The sequence below is a fragment of the Pelecanus crispus genome, chromosome 14 (genome assembly GCF_030463565.1).
Source record: "Pelecanus crispus isolate bPelCri1 chromosome 14, bPelCri1.pri, whole genome shotgun sequence".
NCBI lineage: Eukaryota > Metazoa > Chordata > Aves > Pelecaniformes > Pelecanidae > Pelecanus > Pelecanus crispus.
In genome coordinates, this window is record NC_134656.1 from 1,111,016 (window position 1) to 1,131,900 (window position 20,885).

The 20,885-nt window shown below is 67.0% G+C and overlaps 2 protein-coding genes across 3 annotated transcripts; both read right to left on the reverse strand.

Annotated features, from left to right (window-relative positions):
- Nucleotides 1-983: 983 nt before the first annotated feature.
- Nucleotides 984-9,380, reverse strand: HCK (HCK proto-oncogene, Src family tyrosine kinase). Of its 2 annotated transcripts, XM_075721258.1 has the most exons (12): nucleotides 9,261-9,380; nucleotides 8,785-8,839; nucleotides 8,416-8,515; nucleotides 8,180-8,278; nucleotides 7,911-8,014; nucleotides 7,325-7,474; nucleotides 6,699-6,851; nucleotides 6,182-6,364; nucleotides 5,612-5,688; nucleotides 3,033-3,186; nucleotides 2,631-2,762; nucleotides 984-1,266 (listed from the first exon to the last, which is right to left on the reverse strand). In XM_075721258.1, exons 1-12 carry the CDS (start codon nucleotides 9,378-9,380, stop codon nucleotides 1,064-1,066), a joined length of 1,530 nt encoding a protein of 509 aa, XP_075577373.1. In that variant the 3' UTR covers nucleotides 984-1,063. The 2 variants fall into 2 exon arrangements, with proteins under 2 accessions (XP_075577373.1, XP_075577374.1); XM_075721259.1 differs by lacking the exon at nucleotides 8,785-8,839 and having other exon boundaries at nucleotides 8,416-8,533; nucleotides 9,251-9,380.
- Nucleotides 9,381-14,377: 4,997 nt separating this feature from the next.
- CCM2L (CCM2 like scaffold protein) lies at nucleotides 14,378-18,362 on the reverse strand. The gene is made up of 10 exons (XM_075721257.1): nucleotides 18,333-18,362; nucleotides 17,874-18,041; nucleotides 17,450-17,533; nucleotides 17,127-17,310; nucleotides 16,011-16,465; nucleotides 15,721-15,856; nucleotides 15,530-15,593; nucleotides 15,215-15,350; nucleotides 14,903-15,041; nucleotides 14,378-14,658 (listed from the first exon to the last, which is right to left on the reverse strand). The coding sequence occupies exons 1-10, from the start codon at nucleotides 18,360-18,362 to the stop codon at nucleotides 14,378-14,380; spliced, it is 1,677 nt and encodes a 558-aa protein (XP_075577372.1).
- Between the last annotated feature and the right edge of the window lie 2,523 nt (nucleotides 18,363-20,885).

Here is a 20,885-nt window from a genome sequence, read left to right on the forward strand (position 1 = left end):
AAGCAACGGCGTTTGCCTCTTCGTTTGAGGGAAATGAAGTCAAAGGCCCAGAAGCTCCCTGCTGTAAGGAGCAATCTTAAAAAAAAAAAATTACTTCCTCCGTTTCCCCAAATAACCCATCATTAAATACTAAAAATAAACAACATAGAATGAATGTGCAAGGAACGCCGGGCTCGTTGCCCATAGTGCACGTGCCCCGGTAGATGTTAAACCGCGCCTGCGAGCGGAGCAGCCCGGCTTTGCCGCAGAAGGAGAAGCTGCTCGGCCAGGCCCGGGGCCGGCGGTGGCCACCTTAGGGCTGCTCTTGGCTCCGGAAGCTCCTCTGAGGCGAGCTGGGGGGATCGTCCAGGGGCTGCCGCATAAAGCACCGGCTACGTCTGTCCGTACCCCGCGGCACGCGCCGCCCACCACACCGGCCCAGGAGGGCGAGGAGAGAAACACATTTCCACCACACTTGAGGTTCAAAGCCCAGGATCCCGTCTCAAGGACGACCCGACGTGCTGCATCGCAGCGTGCCCCGGGTGGGAATCCACTGGGATTTCCCCAACACACAAGGACGTGGGCACTGCACAGCGTGCCGGGCGCTAATGGCATTTTGCCGAGGCTGGCACAACTAAAGCACCTACTTCTGCAAAACACCGTGATAAGATCTGAGAAGGATTAAAAAAAAAAAAAAAAATCATCAATCTTTTTTTGTTTTTTTTTTCTTTGTAACTCAAACAGGCCTGGCCCCGTCCCTCCTTGCGTGGTGCTGCCAATGTGGGCAACCACCATCCAGCCAGCGCTTCCCGGAGCAGCTGCCTCCGGCACGTGGGAAAGGCATGAGGTGAGACACGGCCCCGCGTCGCTTCTCCCTCCGGCCGGCAGCCCCAGCCGGCCCGAGCGTGGCCGCCTCCGGCCCAGCCGCACCAGGAAGGCTCTGGTTCCTGGGCCAGGCGGGCAGAGGAGGGTGTGCGCAGGCAGATCACGGGTGGGACGGGGAAGAGCAGGGTGCGTGTGCTCGCTGCCGCCGACACGGCGGGCATAGTGTGGGGTAACCGCTGTCTTCACCAAGCTTCCTGAATTACGGCTGCTGCTGATACTGGCTCTCTGTTGCAGTAAAGAAATCCTCCAGAACGCTCTGCGTGTACTCGAAGGTGGGACGATCCTCCGGTTTGGTCTTCCAGCACCTCAGCATAATGTCATACAGCTCCTCGGGGCAGTTCTCCGTGCGGGGCATGCGGTACCCGCGCTCCAGGGCCCTGATCACCTCCACGTTCGACATCCCTGGAGAAACAGGGCAGGACGGGTGAACGTTTCCTGGTTTATCACCGATTTCTTTAAAAGGCAAAACCCGCCCAAATCCCAATCTACCCACCCTTTGGGCAATGTCACTAGGAAGAAAAAGGATGGGTTAGAGGGGTTGGGCAGGGGGAACTCCTGCTCCCGGTCAGGGAAACATGCGAACAACTGACATGCAGTTAGTTGTAGCATGCAGTTTTGTACCTCAGTTGAGCAGATCAGATGGGAATTATAATTGTTTTGTATAAATTTCCACAAAATAAAGGCTACACTGCTCCATCTGCTGAGTCTTTAATGAGCCATTCCTTCCTGTGTCGCTGATAAAAATAAGTTAGCGTGATGGCAGAACTGGTCCTTCCCCGACAACCCTCTATGCCACCCCACATCCTTCACGGTCAGTTTGTGGCAACTTTTACTTTTCTTCTACAGCATAATTTCCCGTGGAAAAAAGGTACCAAAGAAGCAATTAGTATAAAATAGAGGGCAGTTCCTAATGATGATTTACAGATTGTTCGAGCCTTCCCAAAAACATCTGGCCTAGCTATCAGCCCTGAACTGACGTGCTACTTCCAAACATGCTTCAGCTGCAGGAGGCAGAAAACCACGTGTTAGTGCTGCGGCACAAACCCGTGAGCCGGGAACCTGTGGCGTGTGATGCCTGCTCTCCCAGGGACGTGCAGCACAGCCCGGGGCAAGTCAATTATCCTCTCACATTAAAAACATGATCTTCTATTTTAGAAACAGACAGACCAGATGTTTTAGAGGTCCTGACTACTGCTGGTTTCACATGGAGCTGGAGGAGCTCAGGACCTCCTTGCAGGATCAGCCCCAAGGCGGTAGGTAGAGTAGCTGCCCTTCTCCCCAGAGCAGTGGGCACCCCAAAGTCATCACTACCTGGACTCATTTCCTGGGCTCTCCAGAGGAGATGTCCCAGCTCTGCTTTGTGGAAACTGAGAAGAGGGGGCCCATGTCCCCCAGCATGGATTTCAGGTCAGTGAAAACAGCTGGTGTCCACTGAGGGCTCCCAGGGAGAAAAAAAAAATCTTCCTTATTATCCATCCTAGGTGAGCTCTTGTCCAAACAGTAGCTACAGCTAAATGAGTGGTGCAGGCTGCTTGGAAACTGTCTGGGGCTCTGGGCTCCTCTCCATGGCTCACAGACAGAATTGCCATCTTGAGATCTTGTGCTACTGTCTTTGAGCTCTGCTCCCAGTGTGACATCCAGATTTCTCACCATTCCCTCTGCTTTCAGTGATCTAACTTCATGGAGAAACGGATCCCATGGATGGGGCCCAGAAGGTGGAGCATGTCGTTTGGAACCAGATCAGAGGAGGGATTTCATCTCCTTACCTGGGTATGGGATGCGCCCGTAGGTAATGATCTCGGTCAGGAGGATCCCAAAGGACCAGACATCTGACTTTATACTGAAAGATCCATAGTTGATGGCTTCTGGTGCAGTCCATTTAATGGGAAACTTGGCACCTGGACAAAGAGATCCAATGGATCACATGAGCTGTAACCCAAATGCTAAGAAACTGGTCGTGAAACGTGGGGAACAAGAAACAAACAAACAGAAGAGGAAGATGTGAAGCGATGCAAATGAGAACAGCTTCCCTCATCTGCCTGTTTACACATCACATCCCTCCCACGGTCCTTGCCACCAAGGTCACACGTTGGTAAGTGGCTCTAAGGGAATCCCACAACCCTTCAGCAGCTCGGAAAGCGGCCAGATGCCCCCAGCAGCTCCTGCACCTTCCCGGGCCGTGTACTCGTTGTCTTCAATGACTCTGGCCAGTCCAAAATCTGCAATCTTGCACACCAGTACTGCTGACACCAGAATATTTGCAGCTCTCAGATCTCTGTGGACGTAGTTCCTCTTCTCAATGAAAGCCATTCCTTCTGCAATCTGTAAAAAGGGGAAAGAGAAAAATGCAAAGAGGCTGTTTGAAATAACACAGCCTCCCCAACGTGACTGTTACTGGAAATGGAAAGAGGATAAATGCTTCTGGCCAGCGCATGGAAAGGGGATGAAAGGAGGCAGAGGCACAGCAGGAGACGTGACCGACTCTCCTGCATGGGAACCACTCTCCGTGCAGGCAATCCCCTGCAGAAGAGCTCAGGGTTGGGGTGACCAGCCCAGCACGACCCATTTAAGCCCCTGTGTGAGAAAAGCGGGGAGAACTGGTGAGAACTGGCACCCGAGGAGCTGACGTGCCCATGAGCAATGTCTGTGGATGTCCCCAGGGCAAGGTGTAGCTGCTTCATCCGGAGCCACGCAGACGTGAAGAGCAGTAAATCATTCTCTGGTCAGAGAAGATGCGAGACCAGTCTCCAAATACATCAACAACTGCTTGAGGGAAGCAGGGAGTAAACTATCCTCTCTCCACACTGAGGGAACAACAAATGGACTTGAATTGCTGCGGTGAGGGTTGGCCAGCGTTGCAGAGCTTCCTTGGTGAGGAGGGAGAAGCGCGGTGGTGGGGCTCCCGAGGGAGATGCCTGGGGCCTTCAAGAGCAGCTTGTGAAGAATCAGCCCTGCCTGGGGGCAGGATGGCTGCGACGACCCCCGAAGATCCCCCCCAGCTCCTTCTGCTGAAGTCCCTGCCACTCAGCGGCTGTGCGTGCAGCTATTAGCCCCGACCAGTGCAGAGAGGAGCTGGCGTGTGCGCAAACCACCCCCAGATTTGTGCCAGGTTATCCCATGCCTGGGTGCTACCAGCACCGGGAGGGGAAGGGGCCAGAGGGGACACCCCTCCAGTCCCTGTCACACCTGCACAAGCCGGGCCAGGGTAAGGCGCAGTTGCTCACAGAGCTCTCCACACAAAATACAGAAGTTAACAAGCACTGCAAGAGGGGAAGGATTATTTCCATGACCTCAGACACAGTTTTGCTCGCAGCAACTCAGCCCCAGCACAAGCCTGGGTGCCAAGCTCGCTAGCTGCCTGCCTGCCTGCTGCCTGCACATGAAAGCGCTTCAACTTTTGCTTCTCAGCGCTGCAGAAAGCGGCCCCTCTGAGCTACGGAGCCAAGCCGGGCAGTTTGCAAGAGCCAGCTTGCCGGGAACAGATGGAGTGCACAGCTGATCAGCAGACCCCGGCACAGCTGGCTCGAGTAGCCAGTGACCTGGTCTAAGCCCCCGGGGTCTGGGCTCCCATCCTGGCTTTCCTGTTGCACAGGTACCTCTACGAATTATTTCAGAGAGGTACCAAGCTTAGCTCAAGGAGTCCCTGGATTCGGCCAGCATCTGGGGACACTGCAGAAGCAGCAGGGACAAGACAGCGGTTGCACAAATGGTTGCACACATGAAGCTAAATGTATAACAGCACGCTCAGCTGTACTCAAAATCAGCTCCTGAAAATATCCCCAAAATGATTTTCACCGAGTCCTCCTGCCTCTCCAGCTGCCTTCCCCCCGCCCGTGACAGCCCTTTGGCAGGTAGATGATTTTAATGAACCACAAACCTCCCGCAGGCATTGCCGTGGGGTGACACAACACGCTACACTCCCTTCTAGAAACCGTGCCCGGCTCAATCTCCCAGGCACTGTGAATGCAGCAAAACGGTCGGGCTGTAGAGCTCCTATTAAGCACCCGAAGCTTAACGCTGCCACAGCTGTACGTGGGTCCTGCCCGGGGGCACGGCGCAAGACGCTGCCCTGGAGCAGGTGCCGGGGTGGCACGGGCTTGGCATGCGGGGTTTTGTGGGGTTTTTGCAAGGTTTGCAGATGAGGCTCTATTGCGCAGAGCGTGCTGTTTGCAGGTAACTATCACAGCAGCAGCAATGGAGAGGAATCGATAGCCTTGCCATGGCTGCTCCCTGGGGAGCCCTGGGCTCAGACAGGCCACGCCAGCCAGCATCTGCACGTCCTGGAGAAGGGACGGTGCAAATGTGAGCAGTGAAAACAAGCTCCGACCCTCAACCCCCGCGACTTCCAAAAAGCCACAATGGCACCACGGGCTGCGAGGGCTGCAGAAACCACGGCAGCCTTAGAAGACACAGATTTCCTGGCTCCTCGGAAGGAGCAGCCTGGCCAAACCCCGCCGGGCTCGGTGCAGCTCCGGCGAGGCACGGTGCTGCAGTCAACGGGCCAGCGGGGAGGAAGCTGCCACTTCTCCTTTCGCACACACCTGCTGCTGTGCAGGCAGCTGGACCCGCGGGGCGAGCAGGCAGCTGGCTGCCCGCAGGGTGCAAGGGCAGCGCGGCAGGGAAACCTCACCGGCTCCTTTCCTGCATCCCCACCACCCCCGTTTTCCTGGTCAAACAAAGCTCTTGGGCTCCTCCATCCCCCCGCTCACCCTTCTCAGGGGCTGGGGAAGGTCTGCTCCCTCCTCACCTGGGCAGAGAAGTCGATCAGCTTCGGGAGCAGCTGCTTGTTCCCCTCGTCACTCTTCAGGAAATCCAGCAAGCTCCCTGCGGACAGGGAAGGGTGCCAGGGCTGACGGCTCAGACGGAGCCTGCGCCCACCCGCGGGGTGCCACGGGTCCTGTGGGCGGCACAGGGTCCCGGGGAGCCGAGCACGACACGGGGACTCGGTCAGGAAACGTGCCTGACCCCCCCACCCCGCTCCCATGGATTGGGAAGAGGAGCAAGCCCTGCTGCAGGCTCCCTCCTGTCTTATGGAGCGCTCCTCCTCGTCTGCCCCCAGTCCCCATCCCTCCTTCTCCCAGGGCTGTCACCGCATCCCCCTGCCCGGCACCCTGCCCCGGCACCCTGCCCGGCACCCTGCCCTGGCGTGCTCGGACACGCAGTGCCAGGAGCCGGCTCCGGTCCCAGCGCCCCGGCAGCCAGCGCAGAGCCCACGGCCATCCCCAGGGATGCAGGAGGGGCTGATCCCGCACCATCCCTGGGGCACCCGGGCGCTGCTGCCTGGCCCGCAGTGACCATGCAGGGGCACCCGCAGCACCTTTCTCCATGAATTCGGTGATGATGTAGATGGGCTCCTGCTTGGTGACGACCGCATGCAGCTTCACCAGCTTGCTGTGCTGCAGCGTCTTCATCAGGTTCGCCTCCGCCAGGAAGGATTCCACGGACATGCTGCCCGGCTTCATCGTCTTCACCGCCACCTTGGTGTGCTTGTTGTAGGTAGCTGTGGGGTGGCACGACAGACCATTGCCAGCCTGCCCGGTGCCCAGGCACCGGGAGCACTGGACTTTGGAGCCAAAGCACCCATTCCTGCAGACAGAGCTGCCGCACGAGGGCTGGAGACCGTGCGTGGCCCAGGGCTGTCCCCACGCGCCCAGCCCCGAGCAAGCCCTGCATTAAGGCCAGGGCCACCTCCACTTCCCCGCGCCCCTCTCCCACAGGTCGCTCCCTCCCTGCTTGTTCCACCCCGCCATCCCTCCACCTCCTCTCCCACCCCCGCCCTCTCCCATCCACCATCACCTTCATCTTCCTCCCAGCTGCCTCCCTCTCGCTCTCACCCATCCACACTTCTCCGAACTGCCCGGCTCCCAGCTTCTTCTCCAGCCTCAGCGACTCCCGAGGGATCTCCCAGGCATCCTTCTCCCAGGGCTTCTGCGGTGTGGGCATGCAGCAGGGGTGGGTGAGCTTCTGGCACAGCCCGTCGCTCTGCCCTGCTGGGGAGTGCCGAGAGTCGTCAGCCGGCCCGTCTCACCGCCCGCTTTGTGCTTCGAAGCACAGCCCACAACAGCCTCCGTGGCTGCGGGGCACGTCCTGGCACCACGCACCCCACTGCAAACACGTCCAACACCAGCCATCGCAGCCCGGCCCCGCCGGCATCGCTCTGCCCTGACGGGCATTACTGCACCGCGCCGGTACAGCCAGGGCAGCAGACTGCCCAGGGAGGGGGAGACATGGGCACTGCGGGCGCTTGGGGACACGGACACCCGTGGCTGCGATGGCCGGCAAGCCAGGCACTGCGCCAGGGGAAGGTCCGGGAGTCGCTGCACGTCGCAGATGGAGCCGCAGCGGGAGCGGTGACAGGCAGCAGCCCCTCAGCCTCTGCGTGCCCCCGGCTGCCCGGCAGCTGCTCGGCTCGGGGACAAAGCCCCATCCGGGACGAGAGGACCAGGCAACCAGGGCTCACCCTTGTAGTGCTGGACCAGCTCCTGCAGCGTATCGAAGCTGCTGCGCGGGGAGATGTAGAAGCCGCCGCTATCCAGCATCCGGATCTTGTAATGCTTCACCGTGCCGCCCTGCACGTCGTCCCCGTCCCGCACCGACAGCGAGTAGCAGCCTGTTTGGGGAGGGGTGAGCCGCCAGCCCCCGAGCGGAGGGCACGTCCCCGCCGCGCCCGGCCATCCCGCACTCGCGGCACGTGCGGTGCCGTCACCCAGCAGAGCCACGACTGCAGCACCCATCCCCACCGTGCCGCCACCGCGGCCCCAGGCACGAGGCCAGCTACACCTGCACCCCAAACTCCAAAAATTTGCCTCAAAGCAGCACGTCCCCCCCCATCCCCACCGTGGGGCTCGGATATGTGGCAGCACTATGGGCTCTCACAGGGACACTCGCAGCAGGAGCATGGGACCCCCAGTCCCTGCCCCGCAGCAAAGCAGAGCCCCCGGGCTGGGGAGGCAACTCCCGAGCTGCTCTGCCCGGCAAGCCTGGGTGCGGGAGGACCCTCCGCGGCAGCCGCTCCCCGCCACCGCACTGCCCGCATCCCTCCGGACCTTTCGACGTCTCGCTGTCCCGTATCATGAAGGAGCCGATCATGTTCCCGGGGCCAAGGAGCTGCCGCTCCGCATCCTTCCGGCTGATGCCCTTGAAAAACCACCTGCAGCAGAAACAAATGAACCGATGAACGTTGCCGGGGCTGGGAGAGCTAAGGCTGGCGTGGGGCAGGGCTGCGGGCAGGACATGGGGCAGGAGCGGGGAAAGCTGCGGTGGGGGAGCTCGGGACCGCGCGGAGCCGGGACGTGCCACCGAGCGATGGACTCACTCCTCTGTCTCCAGCGAGTTGGCTCGGGCGACGTAGTTGCTGGGGATGAAGCCTTCGCGCCCCGTCACCAGTGACCGCGCTTGCCACCACTCCCCTGACCTGCGACAGAAACGGCATCGGGTCAGCCTACGGCACCTGGCACAGCTCCTCCAGGGGAAAATTCCAGAAAAAAACCCCAGCAGGGCCACGCGAGCCTTCAGGAGACCCCGGGGCGGGGGGACGCTGGCAGCACTTACTCCTCCAGCACCTTCAGCCGCTCCCCTTTCTGGAAGCTCAGGTCCCCGGAGCACATCGCCTCGTAGTCGTAGAGTGCCAGCACCACGCTGTCCCCCGAGCCTGCAGCGAGGGAGCTCCCTGGGCACCCCCCCCGTGCTGGGACGGGGCACCTGGCCACCCCTGCCACGGGCAGCCAGGACACCGGCCAGGACCCCCGCAGCACCCAGCACCTCCATCTTCGTCGTGCCATGGCCACATCTGGCCTTCGAGGAAGCCCGGAGCTCCCGTCGCGCCGGGACCGGCAGCGTTCGACCCAGGCTGCAGAGGACCTGGCCACGCTCCCCCCGCACACTCCCACCCTGTGCGCCCGCTTTGCAGCCCCCCTGTACCTTGCAGCCCCCCATCCTCAGGCGGGGGCACGGCTGCACCGGGGACATTATTATTCTGGAAAGCGGGACAGAAACCAGAGAGTGATGTTGCGGGTGGAAGAGACCTCTACCCTATGGGGGTCTCAGCCCCGCCACAGCCCTAGCCCCCAGCGGCGAGCGGCAGGAGGGCACCCGAGGGGCACCGCCGGCACCACCCAAGTCGCCAGCACCAGCATCTCTGCCCCCTCCCAAACACCTTCACTGTTCTCTCCCTTTTTCCATAATTCCTTGATTCCCATCAGGTTTGCTCTGTGCCTGCCCCAGCACAAGCTGGGCCGGACTCCGCGCTCCCATCCCACGGCCAAGCCCCTGCCCTGGGGCACGGGCACCGCAGCCGGCCCCGCTCTCCGTGCTGGTGGCCGGGGCGAGGAGAGGGGCTGAGCCCCCTGCAATGGCTCAGCCCCGCGCCCCGGGCTTGGCCGGCGGCTCCCGCTCACCTTCCTGTTGGCGGCCGTGGGGTCCCTCACGTAATGGCCCTGCTGGAGGCTGGGGTCGGGGTCAGGCTCGGTTTTTATCATCTCTTGGACGCCAGCTTCTTTTGACTTCACGCAACCCATCCTGCAGCCGAGGGAGGGGAAGTGAAGCCGTTGCAACAGAGGTGAAAGCCCCGCTCCAGCCCCACTCCCAGCAGCTCCCGCCCGGCACAGCACGGCGCCGGCGCACGGCACAGGGCCGCAATGCCCACCCGGCTGCACTGCCGCGGGCACAGAGGGGTTCGCTCCCCCCGCAGAGCCGGGGTGGGTGACAGCCGCGGGGCGACGGGGCGCCTGGCGAGGGGCACGGTGCTGCGCCACGGAGCAGCCTTGCGGCCCTTCCCCAGCTGGGGCTGCAGGCGCTCAGCATCGTGGTGGGAAAGAGCCTCTTTGCAAAGCAGGACCCCTGTCCCGGAGGGGGTCCCCCGCAGCTCGGGGCTCCCCGCCCAGCACCGCCGGTGCTTGCGGCCCCCCCGTCCCTCGGCGCGGCCGTGGCCCCCGCGCTGCCGCGGGTCACCGCTCTTCAGCATGCTCTCTGCGGCGGTGGAGCTGCCTCGAACAGCCACCGGCCCAGGGTGAATGCAAATGCTCAAATTTCTCCAGCTCCCCAGGAAACATCAGCAGGCAAATGTGCTGCTAGAAGCAGCGAGCGCTGGGGAAAATGCCCGCAAAGGCACTTCCCTTCTCCGGGGGAGACCTCAGTGCAGAGAAAGGAGAAGGTACGGTGAAGTACAGCGGTGATGGTGAAGGAGGAAGCTCGGGGCTGAGCGAGGCCCCTGCGACGTGCACAGCACCGCCGGCCTCGCTGGGGGAGCAGCTGGGTGCCAGCAGCACCGCCTCGCTCCCACGGCTCTCAAGGGACATCGCTGTCACCTCCCGGGCATCCCGTGGTCCCTTCCCAGTGTGCCAAAGCCTGGGCCGGCCCCGCTCCCCAGGGCAGCGCAGGAGCAGCCGCGGTGGCCCCAGGCAGCACATCCCCCTCGCCAGCGATGCCCCGGGCTCAGGCTTGGGACCGGCTGCTGGCAAAGCCCAGCGCTGGATCCATCCTGGCAAACCCACACAGAGCCTGGCTGAAACTCAGCCGTGGCCGGCACCGCAGCAAGTCTTTGCTGTGCCCGTCCCACACCGGGTCGCAGCATTTGGCCTGACAAAGCACAAACAGCTCCCGGGGGTCTGAGAGTCCCACAGCCCCCCCGGCATCCCGGCTCACGGCTAACGCACTGACCGTGTGGCCACGGCTTGCCTGCCGGCTCCTGCAGCACGGTGCCGAGGCCTGCCGGCACAGGGAACGCCGGCAGGAGCAGCCATTCCCGGTGCGTCCCACCCCGGAGAGCCGTGTCCCGCAGCCTGGGTGGCTGTCCCCAGCCGTGGGGACCAGGTGGGGTGGCGGGAGCCCATTGCTCCGAGAGCACAGATGCTCGCAGCCCCGTGCCCTTGCTGTCCCGCGCCAACGCTGCCCCGAGCCTTTGCAGCCCTGCACCCTCGCAGCCCCGAGCCCTCGCAGCCCCGAGCCCTCGCTGCCCCGAGCCCTCGCTGCCCCGAGCCCTCGCTGCCCCGAGCCCACGCTGCCCCGAGCCCACGCTGCCCCGCGCCCTCGCTGCCCCGAGCCCTCGCTGCCCCGAGCCCTCGCTGCCCCGAGCCCTCGCAATCCCATACCCTCGCAATCCCGTACCCACGCAGCCCCGCACCCTCGCTGCCCCGAGCCCTTGCAGCCCCGTACCCTCGCTGCCCCGTACCCTCGCTGCCCCGTACCCTCGCAGCCCCGAGCCCTCGCAGCCCCGAGCCCTCGCAGCCCCGCACCCTCGCTGCCCCGTACCCTCGCTGCCCCGCACCCTCGCTGCCCCCGTACCCTCGCTGCCCCGCACCCTCGCTGCCCCGTACCCTCGCAGCCCCGTACCCTCGCAGCCCCGTACCCTCGCAGCCCCGCACCCACGCTGCCCCGTACCCTCGCAGCCCCGTACCCTCGCAGCCCCGTACCCTCGCAGCCCCGTACCCACGCTGCCCCGTACCCTCGCAGCCCCGCACCCACGCTGCCCCGTACCCTCGCTGCCCCGTACCCTCGCAGCCCCGTACCCTCGCTGCCCCGTACCCACGCTGCCCCGCACCCTCGCTGCCCCGCACCCTCGCTGCCCCGTACCCACGCTGCCCCGTACCCACGCTGCCCCGTACCCTCGCTGCCCCGCACCCTCGCTGCCCCGTACCCTCGCTGCCCCGTACCCACGCTGCCCCGTACCCTCGCAGCCCCGTACCCTCGCAGACCCGTACCCTCACAGCCCCGTACCCTCGCTGCCCCGTACCCTCGCAGCCCCGTACCCTCGCAGACCCATACCCTCGCAGACCCGTACCCTCACAGCCCCGTACCCTCGCTGCCCCGTACCCTCGCAGCCCCGTACCCTCGCAGACCCGTACCCTCGCAGACCCGTACCCTCGCAGACCCGTACCCTCACAGCCCCGTACCCTCGCTGCCCCGTACCCTCGCAGCCCCGTACCCTCGCAGACCCGTACCCTCACAGCCCCGTACCCTCACAGCCCCGTACCCTCGCAGACCCGTACCCTCACAGCCCCGTACCCTCGCTGCCCCGTACCCTCGCAGCCCCGTACCCTCGCAGCCCCGTACCCACGCTGCCCCGTACCCTCGCTGCCCCGCACCCTCGCTGCCCCGTACCCTCGCAGCCCCGTACCCTCGCTGCCCCGAGCCCTCGCTGCCCCGTACCCTCGCTGCCCCGCACCCTCGCAGCCCCGTACCCTCGCTGCCCCGTACCCTCGCAGCCCCGTACCCTCGCAGCCCCGTACCCACGCTGCCCCGCACCCTCGCTGCCCCGCACCCTCGCTGCCCCGAGCCCTCGCTGGCGGGGCGGGCAGTGGCGGGTCCCCTGCAAGGCCACCGGCGGGGTTCACCCCCCCGGGACCGCACCGTGCCCCCCCGGGACACCCCGACACCGCCTCCCCCCCGGCACCCTCGGGGCTCCGCGCACGGCCCCGCTCCGCTCTCACCTCCGCCGCCGTCACGGGCACGGCCCGGTCCCGGTGCCGGTCCCGCAGCCGGGGCCGCCGCCGCTGCTCCGCCGGCTCCCACCGCCCAGCAAAGCCCCGCCCCTCCCGGTGCAGCCCCACCCCTCCCCGGTGCCCTCCCGGGGGCCGCGGGACCCCTCGGCCCCGCCGGTGCTGCCCGACCGGGCGGGCGCGGCCGCTACCTCCCGGGACCGGCCCCGGGGGACCCAAACCGGGATGGGAGCGGGGACCCCCAGCACTCACCGAACGGGCCCCCCCCCCGGCCCAGGCGGGACCCCCGCGGGCCGAAGGGAGCAGAACCGGCTTTCGTGGGCACCCGTGCTGCCCGCGGGGACCCCGCTGCCGCCGAGGCCACCTTTACGTCCCCCCGATGGGTGCCAGAGCCCTTCTCTCTGCCCGCAGCCCCGCTGCCCCCGGGACCCCCGGGGGGATTGGGGTCCCAGCACCCCGGAGCAGCCCCCGGGCTGTTTGCTCACCCGGCGCGGGGCCGTGGGCGGCAGCGGGGGACGGGGGCTGAGCGCAGGCTGTCACGGTGTGAGCCTGGGTCTGTGTCCCCAGAGAGGAGAAAAGAGGAAACCCGCGAGCGTTGCCCCGTGACGGGGTGCAGGGCACGGGGGGGTGCGGGGCAGGGGGCTTGCACTGTGCGACCCAGCTCGGAGGGGCCAGGGGCTTTGCTGTGTCTCTCCTGGCCCCGCTCTTCCCGTGCCAAAGGTCCTCCTGGGCCCCCTCTCCAGCCCCGCAGCGCTCCAGCCTGTGCTCCCGTTCACCCCGAGCACCCCTCAATTTGGGACGGGGGCGGCAGCAGCAAAGGGACGCGCAGCTCCGCCGTGACACCGACCATCACGGGCAGGCACGGCCGGGCCCTCTGGCCCTCTGCTCAGGAGCATCAGAGGAAGCAGCCAGGCCCAGGAGTGCTTTGCCTGCATGAGGATTTGCATATGTAAATTTTTTAAGAAGAAAAATAAGTTGCTACCAGTAGCCCCGGCATCCGCCTGCCCACGCGCTGGCCAGGGGCTGCAGCACCGTCCCGCAGCCCCCACCAAGGGACAGTGGCTGGGGGACAGCGGCCGGGGGCCATCGGCTCGGGGGACAGTGGCCAGGGGCCATCGGCTCAGGGACGTCGGCCAGGGGCCATCGGCCAGGGGACGTTGGCCAGCGGGGAGCGCGGCCTTTTCGGCGGCGGGAGGGCTGCAGGGCGGCGGTGCAGGAAACCGGGTCCCAGGGCAGGAACTTCCTTTTGTGAAACACCCGCGGCCCCGCAGCTGGCCGGGTGTCGCAGGGACGTCGCTCATGGGGATGGGGGACGGCTGCCCGCGGCACGGCCTGCGTCTCAGCAGCCCCCAGCCCTGCCCTCGCACCGGGGTGCTCGGCAGCAGGATGGGGCACGCTGCGCCGGCAGCCCCTGCTCAGAGCATCCCCGGGGCTGCGGGGGCTCCCGGGTGCTTTCCTGGCAGGAATGGCCTTCCCTGCCCGCACCCCCCGTCGTGGAAGGCGAACGCTTTACCGGGGTGTGCCCAGGCCGGCAGCGCAGGCAGCAGTGGGTCAGCGCCCCAGCACTCCTGGCCCCCCCATGTTGCTCTGAGCTCCCCGGGGTCCCGCGCTGCCAGGAGCACCCCCTGCGCGACTGGGAGCTCCCCGACTGCGGGAGCGACTGCGTGTGGCAGCGGGGTGGACAGGGTGCCCAGCCCAGCAGTGGCACGGTGCCTGGCAGTGCTGCGAGCAGCCCCCCCCGCCCCAGCAGCCCCCCCGCCCCAGCATGGCCTTTCCGTGGGGAAGAACCTGCTCCGCTCCCAGCCCCGGCATTTAATTGCAATCTGCAGAAATTACAGCATGTGGCATTGCCGGCCGGGGGCTCCCCGCCCCGCCACAGCTGCCCTTCAATGCTGTCAGCCCTGCCGAGAGCTGCCAGGGCGGTGCAGAGCCCCTGTCCCCTCCCGTGGTGACAAAATGGGGGACAACATCCCCCATACCAGGCACCGGGGCAGAGCTGGGCGCCTGGCAACTCTGGGCTTGGAGGTGCAGCACCGCATCGGCGAGCAGGGAGGGGACCGCTGGGTTTCGGCTCTTCCTCACAGGTAGTTGTCCTCTTCCTCCTCCTCCTCCTCTTCCTCGTCCCGCGCCAGCGCCTCGATGTCGTGGGTGATGTCCGTGATCATGCGGTTGAAGGACTCGGACTCGGAGCGCAGGGACCAGCTGTCGTAGCTGCGCACAGCCGAGGCCGAGGTGTTGCTCATGCTGCGCTTGATGCGGCCGAAGCTGTCGGTGAGGATCCCGCCCTCCCGGATGCCGATGCTCTCCAGGAAGGTCTCAAAGTACCCGATGTCTTGGTCGGGGATGAAGGGCCGCATTCCTGCCACGGCACCGTGAGCCGCGGGGTGACCCTGCCCGGGTGGGCAGCGCTGGGGCGCGATGCCAGCCAGCCCCGCCAGCTGCTTGCAGGGGGGCTTGCCCCATCCTGTCCCCCGCAAGCAGCGAGGTCCCAGTACCCCCCCGGCGCACACCCAGCACCAGCACCCCGTCCCCAAGGGATGCACGGACATCACTAGGGTGACACGGTGACGCAGGGTGGCTGCGGCGGGAGCCCAGACACTCACCCAGGAGGAGGAATTTCCTGCGGTCCCCGTAGAGGCGCAGGAGCTCGGCGCAGTACTCCGGCACCGGCGTGCCCAGGCGGTACTCGCGGAGCAGGAGGGCGAACTGCTGGATCTCCTGCGGTGACAGCTTGTTGCGCAGCTGCAGGGACACGGGGACGGGTCGGGGCTGGGCACACCGGCAGCACAGCCCCGACCACCCCACTCCACACCCCGCCGGCTGCTCCCCGGTGCGGGGGGCTCAGACCTGCCCACCCCACCCCTCCCCAGCCCCTGGCATGGAGCGGGGCCCCTCGCCCGTCCCCGCGCCCGCACCGTCACCATGTAGTCCTGCAGCTGCTCCAGCCCCGTGCCGCTCTGGTCGCTGCCGCTGCAGGCAGTGGCCAGGCTGTGGTGGGAGGGCGAGGAGGCACCACTGTAATACGCTTCGAAGGTCTCGTGGGAGCCGTTGCTGTGGGAGGACGGGGGTCAGCGGGGCCCGGCACCCCTCGTGTGCCCGCCTGCCCCCCCCGCTGCACAGCACCCACCATCGGGCAGGGCTGGGGCGTCCCTGTAGCCGGGACAGGCACCCACCCCGGGGCAGGGGCACCCACCCCGGTGCAGGGGCACCTTGGGGCGAGCCAGACTCACAAGGAGCTGCAGCAGCTGAAATCGGCGTCGTAGCCGTACGTCCCGTCCGTGCGGCAGCTCTCGCCTGGGGAGGGAGAGCCGAGGTCTGAGAGTGGGGCCGAGCCTCTGCCACGGCACCTGCCCACCCCGCTGTGCCCGTCAGCCCCGTGCCGCACCGCTCGGCACCGCCGTGCCCGTCCCCAGCCACTCACTCCTGCTGCAGAGCCAGGGCCGCGTGGGCGTGGAGGTGTAGTGGTACCCGGCGCGGTCCACGCACTCGATGCTCTGGTCCCCGTAGATGATCTGGAAGACCTGGCAGATGAGTGCGCAGGACTCCTCGGCAGCGTCCTGGAGTGGGAGGGAGCGTGGGTGGGTGGGTGCCGGTGGGTGACCATGTGCTGGCAAGTGGCCATGTGTCCATGGGTGACCATGTCCCGGCGGGTGGCCATGTGCCGATGGGTGACTGTGTGCCGGCGGGTGGCCATGTGCCGGGGCCACTCACCCTGTTGGGCACAGCGAGGATGATGAGGTTGGAGTAAGCGTCAGGGCAGGGCTCCTGGGGGTCCAGGGGGTTGCTGCCGGCGTGCCGCCGCTCCCAGCTACCGAAGCCGGTGCCGCGCTCCCAGCTGCCGCCGGCCGTGCCAGCCCGCCGCCGCTCCCAGCTACCGCCGCAGGGCTGCCGCCGCTCCCAGCTGCCCGAGGGCCGCCCGCGCTGCTGCCGCTCCCAGCTGCCGCCCCGCCGCCGCTCCAGGCTGCCGCCCTGCCGGCCCTCCTGCCCGCCCCGCGCTGCCCGCCAGTCCAGGCTGCAGATGGTGTGCCGCCGCTCCATCGGGCCCCCCAGCCGTCCCCCCTCTGGCCACGAACCCCCCGGACGCTTCTCGGCAGGGAATGCCTCTGGCAGGCCGGCCGGGGCCGCCTCGGGGTGTGCTCCGGCGGGGACGGGGTCAACTCCCAGGCCTGGGGCAGTGAGGAGAGGCTGGGCATCAGGGCGGGGGGCTCCGCTGCCCACCCAGCCCCAGCCCCTGCCCTGGCTGCCCAGCCCACGGGGCAGGTGGGATGCAGAGGGATGGGGGTGGTGGGGTGGGGGACAGGGGAGCCCCAGTGGGTTGGGGGCAGCGGGGCAGGGGATTAGGGGATGCTCCGTGTGCAGGCTGGAGCTCAGCCTGGCGCAGCCCCCTCCCCGGGGACCCTGTCTGCGGCTGGCAGCTGCGCCCGGGTTTGCTGATCAAAGCACTGGAGCCCCTGCACCCCTCTGGGGCTCCATGCGCGGGGGGACAGGGACGGGGGTCGCTTCCAGCCTCCTCTCCTCCTGCCATGAAAGGCAACCGGGGCTGGGGGCGCAGCTGGGACCTGCCTGCTGGGGCGGCGGGGAGCCCGGGGACGGGACCCCTACGGAGCAGGGACGGCGGGGAGCCCCAGCAGTGCCCCCCTCCAGCCCTGGGCAAGACCCCCGCCGAGCCCCTCGAAGAGCTGGGGGGACTTCTGTGCTCGGCCCACGCTGCTGCCCCGGCCGGCCCCAGCACCCTCCCCATCACCCCCCGGGCCACCATGCCCTGGGGACACAGGGCCCTCGGGGCTGGCTGTGCCCCAGCCGGTGGCCCCAGCCAGACACCCGCACCGGTTTTGAGGATGAGGAGATGCAGGGCGTCGTCGCGCAGGTAGGACGCCGCGGCGATCTCGTGGGTGGGGATGCGCAGGATCAGCTCCTCGTTGTCGCGCCAGGTGAGCAGCAGGCAGCGGGCGGAGAGGCTGAGGATGCTGTCCTGCTCCGGTGTCGTCTGCAGCGGCAGCTCCTTCAGCTGCTGCAGGGGCAGAGCACGTGCCAGCGGCGCGGGGCACCCAGCAGCGTGGGGCACCCAGCAGCGTGGGGCACCCAGCACCCACCCTCTGGGCAGCACTGGGGGCACTCCGAGGGGTGGGGGGCTTCGGGACCCCTCTTACCCTGGCTGTGTCCAGCAGCTGCAGCACCTCATCCCGGCTGGAGGGGTTCAGGGAGGCTGTCACCCATGTCAAGTGGCCTAAAAACTGCGGGGGGAACACACACAAAACCCAGGGCAGCTTGGTGGGGCTGGGGGGAGCGGGGCTGGGGCATGCCTCCTCCCCACCCCATGGCTCGCAGCCTCCCCCGGAGCACCCGTGGGCAGGGTGCATCTCCTTGGGTGCAGGGAGACCCTGCAATGGGGGGTCCTTGCTGCACCCCCAGCCCACCCACCCCCTCCCTGGGTGTTGCCCGGGCAGGGAGGGAACCAGGACCCTCCCGGCCACCGCGGGTGCTGGCTCTCGGCGTGGTGTGGTGGCCTTGTCCCCCCCCACTGTGCCACAGGCAGGGACCCCGGGCATCCCTGGGGATCCCCCACCCCCTTACCTTCACCTCCTTCTCCACGTAGTCGTGCAGCAGGATCTGGGGGTCGATCAGGTAGTCGGGGGGGTAGAGGGGCACCGAGTGCAGCGGCCGCCGGTAGACGCTGCTGCGGAGCGCTGGCCTCCGAGCCGCCTTGGGGAAAACCAGCCGCTTGATGGGCGACACGAAGCCCTGGCAGGGAGAGCGGGCACCGGGACGCGTCAGCGCTGGGCACCCAACCCTGGCACCCATGTGTGGCATCCGTGGGCACCCAGCACCCGAGGAGGGGCTGGGCACCTCTCTGCTCGCTGATCCCAAATTTGCAGCATTTGGGCGGTTCGGGGGGCAGCGCGTGGGGACCCCACCTCTCCCTGCCGTGCCGCGGGACAGGGTGTGGGACCCCTCGTCCTGGCGTCCCCGCGAGTCTCGCCCGCTCCCACCCTCCCGCCAGCCCCCCGGGACGCCAGCCCCAGGCCCACGCACCTTCTTCCCCTTCTTGGCCTCGCAGTCCATGGCGGGGCCGCGGCGCTGCCTCCCGGCACGGCCGCCCCCACCGCCCCGCTCGGCGCCGCTGCGTTTTCCTGTGTCGGAAACTCCACCAGGATGGCTGGGATGTGAGTTCCTGCCCCTCCTGGGGGGTGCTGGGACTGGGCTGGGCTGGGCTGGGCTGGGACTGGGACTGGGACTGGGACTGGGACTGGGAATGGGACTGGGAATGGGAATGGGACTGGGGCTGGGGCTGGGGCTGGGGCTGTGCTTGTACTTGGGCAGAAGCAGGGGCTGCAGCAGGCTGGGATGGGACTGGAACAAGGGCTTGGATTGGGACGAGGGCTGGGGATGAGGCTGGGGTGGCACTTGGGCTGGGATGGGGCTGGGATTTGGGCAGAGGCAGGGGCTGAAGTAGGCTGGGATGGGACAAGAGCAGGCACTGGGGCTGGGGCTGGGACTGAGGGTGCCTGCGGGACCTGGCTGCAGAGCAGCCCCTGCCCCTCGCTGCGGCAGGGACCCCCCACCCCGGGGCCTGGGACCTCACGCTGCCCCGTGACCCCACATCAGCCCCATCGTCATCCTCGTGGGGCAGCGCTGGGGGCTCCCGGCCCTCGCTGCCCCCGTCCTGCCCTGCCCACGCAGAGCCCTGGCACAGGGAACGGCACTGGGAGGAGCCCATGCAGCTGCACCCAGCACCCCATCCCCATGGCCGCCCATGGGGCCGGAGCCCCCCACGGGTCTGGGGGTCGGCCGGGGATGGGGGCCTCCGGCAGGGAGGAGGTTGGCCTGGCAGCGGTTCTGTCCAGCGGCTTCCTCCCCGGCACGCTGCATCCTGCCCACGCACCCCTTCCCTGCCGGCTGCCACACCGGGGCCGACACTGGCCAGGGCCACCGACACCGGCCAGGCAGCACCGCTGCAGCCGCCCTGCTCCGTCCCCCAGCATCCCCAAACCCCCTGGCACAAGGGGCAGCACCCTGCCCCGCTGCGGAGCCCGGGGCGTGAAGCCGGAGGTGCCAGCAAGGACAGGTACCTGCAGGCAGGGCTTATTGAAATGAATTTAATATCTCATGTTGCAGCAAAATTAAAAATATACAAAAAGTTTGTGGTATACAAAAAAGTCTCGGTACGGACCCCAGCCTCCCACTCGCCCCCCTGCCCGCGCCGAGGGTCCCAGAGAAGAAGGTGGCACACAGAGTATTTACAGTACGTGACAGCGGCTGCCAGGTCCCGGTGCTGGGGGGGGCCAGGGAGGTGGCCGAGACCCCCCCAGGAGCCCCCGCTGGGACCCAACGGCCCCAGCCCAAACCTCTCCCCACTCCCTGAGGCCGGGGCGTCCCCACTGCCACCCCCAGGGGTGACACCCCCCGGGGCCCAGGACCCCCGTCCCCAGCGGGAGCAGGAGCACCCCTGGAGCTGCCCCCATCCCACAGTGCCCGGCTCGGCCCCGGGTCTCGCCCCCTCGCCGTGGTGCCGGTGGGCAGGTGCCACCATCCCAGTGCTGCCACCGGCACCGGGGCGCTGGGTTTGCCTTCCCCTGCAGCATAGGCTGGGTGGGCGGCAGGGGTGCAGCCGAGCCCCGGGGCTGGGAGCGGGTCCCGGGGCTGCCCCGTGCCCCCCGCGCAGCCGGGCCCCCCACGCCGAGCAGGGCAGCACCGGGCGGGCAGAGGCTTGGTGCCGCCTGCCGCTGCCGAGATCCCTGCCCGGAGCAGCCCAGGGCTGAGGGTACCGTGGCTTGAGTGCATAGAAAAGTGTCCCTCTGTCCCGCCAGCGCGGCCCCGGCGTCCCCACGCAAACCCCGGGGGTGAAGGGCATGGAAGGGGGGTGCAGATCGCCCCAACCAGCAGCTCCTCTCTGCCCTTGGGGGAACGGGGAGAGGGGATGGGGCTGGGGGTAGCCGGAGATGCCGTCCCACACCGGTCCCCCGTCCCCATGCAGCCCATCCCCGGTGGCTTCCCAGCTCCGTGAGTGGGACCCGGTGAGGAGCTGCCGCCGCCCAGGCACTGCATGGGGCTGCGTCGACGCCGCTCGACGCCTGCAGGCGTGAGCCCCGGCCCCAGCCCCCGGGCTGCTCCCGACCTTCCCTGAGGAAAAGAGACCCCCCCAGAGCCACCCCGCGCCCGGCACTGCCCCGGCGCAGCTCAGCACCTGCCGCTGGGGTCTGCCCATGAAGGAGGGGTGCGGGTCACAGGGGGCCCGGCCCACCGCCCAGCCCCAGCCATGCTCTGCACCCTCCTCTGAAAGGGTTTCCGAGGCTTCCAGTTAGCACCAGTTAGCACCAGTGACCCCAGCGATGACCTGCCCCAGCCTGCTGTCACCTTGGCCTTCCAGCTACAGAGAAATGGGAAACAAAAGCAACATGATGCCACCGACACCGCGCACTTGCCCATCCCGGCCGTGCCACGGGGCCGGGCACCCATGCCGTCCCTCGGGGACCCTGCACCCCGGCCCGGTTGGCGGCAGCCGGAGCCGTTCCCGGGGGCATCTCCTCCATGCCAGCCCTCCCCACGGCCGGCACGGTGCCTCGTGGGGTGCCTCGTGGGGTGCCT